At 34.9% G+C, this 11,654-nt stretch overlaps 1 protein-coding gene across 1 annotated transcript in view; it reads right to left on the bottom strand.

Moving 5' to 3' along the window:
* Positions 1–10,573, bottom strand: part of LOC106474054 (transmembrane protein 64-like) — a 20,722-nt gene extending 10,149 nt beyond the window's left edge. The window contains exons 1-2 of the mRNA XM_013934740.2: positions 9,486–10,573; positions 7,083–7,244 (exon numbers count right to left, since the gene is read on the bottom strand). Of these exons, the coding sequence (XP_013790194.1) occupies positions 7,083–7,244; positions 9,486–10,112 (789 nt within the window). The 5' untranslated portion in view covers positions 10,113–10,573. The remainder of the gene's footprint in view (positions 1–7,082; positions 7,245–9,485) is intronic.
* Between the last annotated feature and the right edge of the window lie 1,081 nt (positions 10,574–11,654).

Genomic DNA, 11,654 nt, shown 5'->3' with positions numbered 1-11,654 from the left:
ATATATATATATATATATATATATACATATAAATATATATACACACTTATGAGTGGATCCCAAACTGTAGCCATAGAGTGATGTATTCCAAGCACCAAAATCATGATGAGAAAGTAAGCAACACTGAAATGGACAAACCTGCTACCCAACCTGAAGAAGTACAAAAAGGCAGCACCCAGGCTCATATTGACAGACCTATGTATGCCTTACTCAACCTAAGGAAACAGAATTCATCTGGTCTAGAATTATGAACACTCATCTTCACTCCCCAACCATGTGGGCAAGGTAAATTCCACTTGCCCCTAGGATTATGAGGAGGGCATGGAACAACTGTACTCAGGATGGGACCATTCTGCAATCGAAATTACAAGGAGACAGTGGATCCTGTTCCATGAACAACGTACTAAACAAATATTGATAAAAAAAAGGGGCCACATTCAACCCAACCAGATAGCCATGCATCAAATCTGAACTGGTATTACAAGCTGGCTCCTGCATAAACTGGTGTCACTCCTACTAATGTCTGGGAAAAGATATCCAGGGACACAGGTAGGAGGGCCCCCAACCTTGCTTTCTTCTCCAAGAGTGGAGGAATTCACTCTAACACTCTGAAGGAAAAACCAATGTCCACCACCCCAGCAACTGGAAACTGGATGAGGTAAGAACTCCCTAGTTCCACTAGTAGAATCTGGAAAGTAATGCATGTTGGGAAGTCTTGAGGAAGCGAGCTCTGGAAACCAAGTTCCCTAAATTTTTAAAAGCAAACCAACCCGATTTATTCAAACCAATGATCAGCAGGGACAAGCAGAATCCCCTTATGCTTTACTCATGATAGTCTATGAGTTACGGTGGAGAATAGTACAGTAACACCACCCAGTTAGCCTCTAGGTGGTGTTATGGAACACCACATTTCTACAGAGCCTGTTGCCACTGGCAGTAATTCTCTAGGGAATCGAACCCCAGATCCCAGTGCTGCAAGTCTGTAAATTTACCACTGTCTCAAAGGGGGGTTGAAAATCCAACAGATTAATGTGGAATTGGTTTGATAAAAGCACATCTGCCTGGGCAACACTTGCCACAGAGTGGGATCCTGTGAAAACAAGGTAAGAGGCCCTAAAAGGTAGCAATGAAAATACTCACCCCTTGGTATAATCTAGCAGAAATGGGTTAAAATAGCTACAGGGGGAAGACAAAAATCCTCAGATGAGATTCTGCCACATCATGCAAATAATGTGAGATAAAAGTATTAGGAAAGGTCCACATACCAGTCTGCACAATGACCTCGAGCAGGCAATTCAACTGGGCTGTTAAGAACATAGAAACATGACAAATCTGATTAAATGTGATACACAGAAGATTCCTCACCTTCATAGACAGCCCAGAATAAAAAGTTGTTGTCTAGCATTTCTAAAGGCATTAGTACACCCAACAAACCCTTCAAGACCCTCACTGAACATGACCGTGATCAAAATCAGATCGGACAGAGAAGGGAGAAATAGTGATCAGATGAATCGGACACAGAAGTGAGAAATAGTGACCAGATGAATTGGTCAAAAGAATTTATCTCCTTTCCTGTCTGACAGTGTCTCAGGTAAGAAGAACTGATCTGAAGATGTAGAGAGAATGAGAAAGCAGTCTGTGAACAAACAACAAAAATCACTCTGACCAGCAATGTCAGTAATGAAAAATAAACCATCAGGTGAAGGGGATACATGGCATATAAGAATCATGTCACAAACAGGTGTTGTAACCTTAATATACGCATTACGTAACTGGAATGGTCATTTGGGACAAAGGACCCAAAACAAGTTGAGGAATACAGAGAGTACTAGAAAAATATTTAGTCGCAAGAATTGAACAGTAGTCGATAAGGCTGCCTTAAATAGGGTGATTGTGGAAGATGCAAAACTCCTACCAAAGAGCCTGGTAAAAAAACGAGTTATAGTTGACACTTCTCATCAAAATGGGTTCAACCTCCTCTTAATACACCATTGCCAATATGCGTGTCATTTTGAGGTCAAAATTTCATATTGTTTTAGACCCAAATACAGTTTTGTTACTATGCTTGATAAATTATAGTAGAATTCTATGGTATTGATAGAGTAATTTACTATTTTTTGGTTATTTAAAATGTATATATAAAACCTAAAAAAATTTTTCTTTTCACATCCTCCATGTGGGAAACTTCATAAGGCTTAGCAGCCTACGACAAGCGGCAAACGAGTACAAAGGTCGTAACTGGAAGATATAATTGTTTGTATTACTTCTTTATTTACTGTTCTATGTTTTTTTTATGAAAATTAAGTTTAAGAACTTATTTGCAAATAGTAATAATGTATAGACATATATAATGTACAATAATTGAAATGTGACTGTATTTTACAAAATACTAGTCCACTAAAACACAGCTAAGACAGATTACTTTGTAAAGACAAAAGGTCAGATATATATTATTGGATACGGTAACACGAGTGCACGTACGCCACATCATAGTAACTTCTGTATTGTTAGCCAGGCACGGCTGGAAAGTAAATATAATAAAAATAATAAATATATATATAAATGTTATGAGATTTAAGCTATTTAGACTAAACATCTGAGTTTTTGAGTTATAATTTGTAGTCATTCTAGAATGAAAAAAGCATTTTTTTCCTAAATTTTTATTGAGGTTATAAAGTCGGTCAAATCGAACCAACCTGTACAGAAACACAGTTGTGAAAACAATAAATGAAATAAAAAGTTTTTTCTAAAAAAATGTCATAATTATCTGGAGATTATAAAGATTTTGCATGTGAAATTTTAAAATGTTCTAATACATTAAAGTGTTTTTAAACTTTAAATCAAAAGAAAATCTATAATTAAAAAATCTTAATACTTAATTTAAAAACTTTGTAATGTTTACTAATAACCTGCAAAGTTTTGTAAAAATGTGCATACATTATCAAAAATCACAGTATAATTACTCTCATGGGTACTTTCATGGTTACAAGATGGGTGGATTCCATCCAGCCCATAATGGAAAGGGTTAATAAACCCAGACAATGAGGCATTGCCTTTTGAATAGCATGAAATACTAAAACATTGTGTTGGAAATCCTCATCATCTGTGTGTGGACCCTGGAATTCCTGAATGTTGGTATATGCACCCCATTCTTGAAGTAAAGTTTTTATGAAGAGATGGAACTCTGGACAAGGTGACAGTAGTGGAACCCATATCTTAGTAGTGTCCTGACTTAACAACCCCTCGAGACTGAAAAATGATCATGACTAAGGAAACTGAGGAATCCAGTGAATCAATGTGTATGATCCCTTGGTTGCATAAAGACAATTAAAAGGGTATCATGTGCTCTTGTCCCAAAGACATGAGGGATTTGAGTGATGCCCACATTCCCAGAAGAGAAAGAACCATCTGTGCATTGGGAGAAGGAGAGCTGAGTAAAGAGTTGGGCTTCCTATTCCACAGCATTGAGCTGGAAGGGAGTAAGCTGAGCCAGACTGAGATGAAAAATAAAAAATACTCAGACTGATGATGTACTGAATTGGAGAAAGAATAGATGTCTCAGCCCTGAGAATGAAGCCTGCCTTGGTTGTTTCTGAAAGTAGAAACAGGATGTGATGTTCTGACTATTGATGAGATGTTGCCAGCAGTAACTAGTCGTCTATGGAATGATGTGTGCATAGTACGATGGAATGGAGGTGACAAGAGAAAAACTCGTATGATATGCAGAACCCATGTAAAGTCGATGCGAGTCTGAAGATATAAATCCAGAACTACAGTATCTGACCCTTGTGCACAAAATACACCAATAGTGGTGGGATACCACCACTATGGCAAAGTGCAGATAGGAGCTGACTACAACAAACTTGGACATCCACAATCCCAGTAAAAAATTTCAACTCAGATTGAGGAATGAGTAAAAATCTAAGAATTGACATAGATGAAAAAGATCGATGGCTGGATACTAATCTCCTGTCTTCTGAGGCCCAACAACCAATGGAAATAAAACAAGCATGACTCTCCCATCACCACCCTGACCAACCAAACTCTGATAGCCCTAGAACTAAGTTCCAAATCCTGAGGATCTGCAAGAGACAGAAACACTACAGGTTGGGTGGATAATAATGATGATGTGAACTGAATGACTAATCTTGATTCAAGGACCTGCAATGCTCCTGGATCCGTGGGTTAGGTTACCATATGTCCAGAAATTCTCAGCACCAGGCCCCATAGACCCTTAAGGCAGACAATAATTATCAGCATCACTGACAGTGATCTGACCAAGCAGCAGAACCCTTGGATATAAACAGAATCTATACTGGGTACTAATTTACCAAGGGGGTTGATATCGGGGGTTGGGACCAATGAATAGGAGCAGAACTATAACACCTGTAGGAGCCAATGATAATCAAAATGCCAATGACAACAAGGATGAGATTAGAAGTCAACAATTGAACCAATGTGTGTGCTAACAATGGTTCCAATGACACTGGTGATCCTGAGTCTTCCAACAAAGTGAAGTTAAAGAAAAATAAAATGTTGGATTTTAAGGTTGTAAATCCATAGATTTACCCTGTCCCATCAGGGGACATTAATCAATTCAAGTTAACTGCAAACTCTGCTTTCAATCTCCAAAATTCGAGGAGCAGATGTATTATTTAAGAGTCAGTAAATGCTTCTACCTGGCAGTGGTAGGCTAAATCACGAAATAAACTTCCCTGCATGATCCTTAATGCGTGTGGATGAAGAGAAAACTATAAATTTGCTCCCAGACTTTTGAGCCATCAAGTAAGGTGCTGGCTCAAAAGCAATCATGGAAAGACCCAAAAAATCACACCCTCGACGAATTAACTGAAGAAAACAAATCAAAGGCAGCTTATTCCAAAGTGGTCTCCTTTTTGTTTTTATATATCATTTAAAAAATGTGTTGATTACTGTTGATTGGAACTACACTTGGTCAGGTAAGTTTGCTTCGTTAGAGTAAAAGCAACATTGGGCTATTTGTTGTGTCCACTATAGGGAATCAACCACCAGATTCAAGCATTGCAAGTATGTAAACTCACCACTGTCCCACAGAGGGACTGAAAAACCAACAGACTAAAAGAAGGAGCAAGAAAAACAAATCTAAATTCTCTCCATAATGTCAAGGATTGCCCTCAATTGCAGTCTCAGAGCCCTCCAGAGGAACATCACAAAACCAAATATGTCTCCATCTCACGAAGAATAAGATCACTGATGACAGTCTCAACCAAAAGTGACTCTCCTCCCACCTGATTGTTGTGCAATGCTAGATATCACAGGTGGGATAGGAACGACCTGATTTGCCTCTGTGCCTGAAATAATAATCCAGGAATTCATACCGTAACCCGGCTTGCCAATCGGAAATTTTTTTTATTATCATTATTACAAAAATCAACTAGATAACACTCATAACGTTTAAAGTATCTCCAAATGATCATAATACTGGGAAACCCATTAGTGATGCTTTGTCGAGAAAAAGTGGTATCCTTATCTAAATGAGGCACTTAGGTACAGTACCAGGATAGAGGGCATATTGATGTAGGTGGAGAATGCCACGAGATAAATATCGCCAAGGACAATTTAGTGGGATATAAAAGACTAGAGGAAGCGAGAAAACATCAAACTAATGCTTAGATGGGCAAAGGAAGAAACCCTGGCAGCCAAGTAATAGATATAAGTATGTTTTGGAAAGGTTTATAAAACATACTGTATAGCAAGAGAAAGGCTAACTTTATATAAGCATAGAAGCTTAATGAGGTTTACAGACTTAGCAATAGGCTGAACCATTATTCTTACATCAGTATTTGCTGTGAAGCCTTTTCTCTCTCATTAGAGCAGAACACCTGATCAATATTCTGTCACAAAATTTACTAGGAATGCATGGAATATTTCTTCAAATACTCTGTAGCATGTCACACAATTCCACAGGTAGCCTCTTGATCTCCTCTTTAACCATGCAGGTCCACATTCCCTTAGTGTTGTTCAGATCTGAGCTCTGGCAGTTCAAAGCAGGAGTCAAGTGCTTTAATTACCCCTTTTCTCCCCCTTGCAAGTTTTTTACCATGTTGGTTATATGCTTAAGAAGAATTTTGGCACAGAGTGAATAAGTCATTCAAGCCATTGATATACCGCTCTGTTGCTGGTAGTAAAGCTAACAGTATGTTAGGTTATACTTATAGATATATTCTGATTAGAAATCAGATCTCCATACAAGTCACTAGTTAGACCTTACTTGTAGTACTTTGTACAATTTTGGTCTCTTTATGTAAAAAAGGATATTGACATATTTGAAAGGGTTCAGAAGAGGTTTACTAGGATGATGTAAAAGATGGAAGAGCTTTCTTAAAGGGATAGGGTAAACTCTCTTAAGTTGTTTTTCCTTGAGAAAAGAAGAGTAAAGAGTGATCTTACTAACGTGTACAAGATTATCTAGGGAATTGACAGAATAGAGGTCAATGATTTCTTTTTGCTATATTCTGAAGATAAGAGGACACGGGTTTACTGATTTGAAAAAGACAGGCTAGGTTCCAAGTAAGACAGTTTTATTTTTCTAACAGGGTGATTGACTCATGGAACAAGTTTCCATCAGTATTAAAGAAGACTGGCATTTTACAAAGGGAAGGGATGATTACCTGAATATAAATGATGGGTTTAAATTTGTATTTTGCTAAAGGGTGGATGTGCAAGGACAGCCTTGAAGGACTAAATGGGCCCTTATTGCCTGTAGGTTTATGTTATGTGAATTTTGGGTCTTTGGAGGAGTGTACAAAAGGCAACTACAAGAAAAATCACATGCTCAGTCCACACAGGGAGATTTGGATGTACAATAAGAACTCTTAACATGTTCAATAGAAAACTTACAAACATTAGAATAGCTTAACTATTTAGAAATAGTGCTTAATTTAAAAATACCCAATATATTTCAAAGACCATCTTCTAAAAAAAGAAAACTAGCCAAGGAATAATAAAAGCTTTATTATTTTGAAACACTTATTAGAAAATTATTTAGTAAAGCATTAGTGGTGAAGTGTCACGATCAGCATTGTTTGTAATTTCTTACTTACCTGAACCAAGATCATACCATAACCAGTAAACGCAGTAGATTCATCAGCAAGAACCTCTTTCATTGAACGCACTGTAGTTCCCAGGTAAACACTTATAATTTGAGCTGGCAAAAGTCCTAATGATGATGCCAACACATAAACCAGCCAATGGATGGATGTCACCTAGAAATTTGATCACATTTAGTGAAAAACTTTCATTCCTGATAATTTTGATCTAAAACAAAATGCTTAATTTGTGGTTATACTCAAACCACTGCATACAAATATAAATTGCCAAAATACAAACAATAAACACTTATTATTGGTATGAAGCAGCAATGTTTATATTAAACCTACAGCATATTGATAGCATTATTAAGTTGTAAATGTAACTCTTAATAAAATTATATTTGATTTAGAGTTAGAAACTTGCAAAACAGTTTGCCTGATGTGTTATTGTGTGTAATTAGTTTGAATTATTGTTGGATAAGTACATGGATGTGATGGCTACATGTGACTAGGTTTTAATAGTTTGGGTTGGTAAGACAAGACCTTGATACAGCATGTGATATTTGGAAACCTTGTTTTTCTTAGGTACTTATTAAGATCTTGTTAAATGAAATGCATATGTTATGAAGTAGTTCTTCTAGATTATCAAGACATCTGGATAGTCAAACCAGTCACTTCAAATACAATGGAAACTCCACTAATAGCAAACATTATCGCTTGATAAATGTAAGGGTCCATACTATCAAAGGTGGGCATGCAACTAGTAAACAAGAAAGTGACTGTATGTACAATAAACTTATCAGTATATTATTTTTTATGTTGTCAATAATTATACAGACTGCATAATCAAAATGGTATATAATGTAATTATATTCACATAAATCATCATTTTATTCAAACCAACAGCTTACATATAGAACACAAAATACACAGTACATGTATTGCTTTCTTGTATAAACAAACATCACATCTTAATTATACGGATATTTCTAGGTATTTTTGTTTTGAAGCATAAACTGACTTGAAATAACTGTTGCATTAATAAGTCTGATGACCTCTCAATATCTGTCATACTTTACAATACATCTACACTTTGAAGGTTGTTCTTGCAAAAATTGTTGTAAACCAATGCACCAGGAGTGCTGGTTGGGTCATTCTGAGCTATACTGTCATAAACTAGTACATACAATGAGTGTAGATCTTTTGTGGTAAGCAATTATCTCCTTGTTTCCTGTTCTGATCGACCCCTGCTTGACTCTTCTAGTCATGTACAAATTACTGATTAAGGTATCTAAAGAAAAAGCATGTTTGTTATAATACAAAGCTGTCTGGCTTTGGAATGTGAATGTATGGATTACCAATTCAATTTCCCATTGTGAAAATTTGTCTATATGTAAACTTCTCTGGACTGTCAATGTTTGGACTAACAAGGTTTCACTGTACTCACTTTTAAATAGTTACTTTAACACTAATTGCTGGAAATTATGACTTATACAGTTCCATCTATAGATAATATATCAAGCACAGAGTAAGAGTTAAAATCTACAACTCTTCATTCTAATTATGGTCATTTGCATGGGTATTGAAATTTTCTTTGTATTTTTCTCTAGTTAAAAGTAGCATCACCAGTACTCAGAATATTTTTGGGATAACAAAAATGCAAACAACAACTTGCATTTTTACTTGCAAAGTCTAGGGATATACAATTACAGTAGAAAAAGTTTAATGCTTATAAACTTAGATGATTTAGCATAACAATCAGTTTCTGACTTTGAAAAACTAGCTTCCACCATCAAAAATTACTTTTCTCTTCAATATTGTCAGAAATTTTGCATACATGCCAAGCATCAGGTATGTGATACTATTCTCGATACAGTCTAACAGACTAGTAGTAGATCTAGAAACTTCATTGAAATACACAACAAAAACATGTAAAAAAGATAAAAAAATAACTTTCTATTTGCTTATTGTTTTTTATTATTATATGTTCAGCTTATTGGTAAAGTTCTAGCACGTATAATATCCTCTTAACTAGCCAGCATTTACAGTACTCTGTACACCTATACTTATTGATTGTTCACAAGAGTACATAACCTATGACTACAATAACCATTCTATCATAATCAATCATAATAATTTGGTTGTAATTATGATTGGGTTACACAGTAATACTGTATTGGTAATGACCTCAAGATGCAATGCAACATGAGCCACCATTTTTCAAACATTTTCAACTCAGGCCATCCCTTGTTTCTTCGCTTTTAGCACCCATGTTTTGATAATTATTTTTCCCAAGAAACTTAAAAGAAAATTTATAACAATATATACAAAACGTAACTCATCTATGAATTACATTAAGATCCAATAAACTGATCTACTTAATGCTTTAATTTAACATGTGAAAAGATTACTTACGGCAAAGGCAGCATTTACCAAGCCAAAAGGCAAAGGTGATAGTCTTGATACTGCCACAACTTTGACAGCTTGTGTGTTTTCTAAAACTGCCATGATTGGCCACATTGTTTCCATGGCTACAAGACGAGAAGCTATAAAATTCACCATATTTTTCTTCATAATAAAATGAGCAACACTCATTCCAAAAGCAGCTGCAACAATATTAACTGTTAGGCCAGGAAGAAATCCAAAATGGTATCCACATGCAATATTCAGAATAATATAACCCCACACAAATGGAAATGATACAACAGTATAGAGGATAAAGAAAACAACACACACTATCCATTCCTCTTGTGAATCTAACCATATTAAACAACTCTGTATAATGTCTTTACCAATGTATAAGAGTAACAGAAATATTCCCAAAATAAGATTAACACATAAACATAAATACAAAGCATAGTTCCACGAGCGTTCACCACTTAACAAACCTGATGAACTAAAATTTGTTGAAGAAAATTCTCCCTTTTCTTCATCTGATAATGATGTTGTTTTGTACAACTGCATTTGAACAATACCTGATGTAATCTGTTTGGCATGTTCAGTATGAATTACAGGGAAAATATTTACACTGTCATAGTCCATTCTATAATATAATTATAATTAAAATATAAAGTTTTCCCTTAAAATAATGTAAATTCTATTACTATTAGTGATAAGAAATTGAAATGAGTTCATGCCTGCAACTTGCACAAGAATGAAAGATAGAGGACTGTAAAGTGAAAAATCAGCAAAATATAACAAGACAATACAAGTTACAACTCTTTTTTACATGTAATTAACAAAAGGAAATTATAGTACTAGTAGTAATGTAAGTTGTACCGATATTTATTAATTATATAATCTAGGCCTATTGCTTTGGATACGATGTTTTTTTTTTAACTAATAACTATATATCACACAGACAGATGTTACGCAACCTTCACATAAAAAAAGGTGGGTATAACAATAAATTTTAATATATTAAACTTTAAAGTAAATTTCTTATTCGTTCATTAAATCCAATCTTATTTCTAAATTCCAAACGCAACTTTACAAACGTGTTATCAAAATAATAATTCAACTACATAAACTAGCGACATCTAACATATGTCTCTAAAATCCTTCTTTTATGGTAATTTTGGTTAGATTGCTGTTGCTTTTTGTAGACCGAAGGGTTTACACAGAAGGATTGGATGGCTATCAGTCAGCTTACTTATTCTATTGCTCATATATTTAACAAATACTTTGTAGCTGCCAAACAATAAGTTGGGTATTTATCTATACAAAAAATTATTAATTACAATTTAGACGACAAGTCAAATTCTATTTTTGATACCATTAATTTCAATATAGGACAATATTTCAAAGTACTTTGTTCTAATCAAGGCATTAGTGAAAATTTTTAGCATCATTGGTAATAATTATGTCAAACAATGTAGTGGTTAAATAACTGAGTATGTGAAATACCACGTTGTTAAAATCACGAAACAATACTTTACACACTGATTTGGCGGGTGGTTGAATATTGATAAAATATAAAAATGAAAAATAAATCTCATTATATCAAACTTAGGCTCTTACATAAAACTTAAAAGTTGTTGGGGGCAACATGTAGCTGCATCATTATATTTCATACCATTGACAAAACGCTGCCACACTTGAAATAGCTAGTTTTTATTCGTTCACAATACTTCTGGTTTATTTGTTTTTGTAGTTAAGGGCGAAACTACACAATGGACTATCTGTGCTGTGCCCATCACGGGTATCGAAACCCAGTTTCTTGTGTTATAAGGCTTCAGACTGTGCCACTGAAAAGCCAATATTTCTGAAAAAGTATATGTATGCAAAAATTATATGCTATTGTAGATAACAAATCTTTTCAAAATTGTAAGATACTTAATTTGACCATACATAAATAGTAGAAACAATACAATGTGGTATGAAAATACGGTACATTTATTTCTTCTGTAAAATGAACTTCATATTTATAACTTTCTTAAAAAGTTCTAATTTGAGTCCAGGTTGTGTGCCAATTCAATCCCACATGTCGCTTAAAGAAGCAGAAAACGTGACCATTACATCCAAAGTTGTAAGGAGTCAACGTTGTTGAGACTGAGATCAATATCGTTGAGTCGTCAGGTAGAT

This window comes from Limulus polyphemus, unplaced genomic scaffold (assembly GCF_000517525.1).
Source record: "Limulus polyphemus unplaced genomic scaffold, Limulus_polyphemus-2.1.2 Scaffold6767, whole genome shotgun sequence".
Taxonomy (NCBI): Eukaryota; Metazoa; Arthropoda; class Merostomata; order Xiphosura; family Limulidae; genus Limulus; species Limulus polyphemus.
The sequence above is the reverse complement of the archived record's forward strand: the minus strand, read 5'-3'. Positions and strand labels throughout refer to the sequence as shown.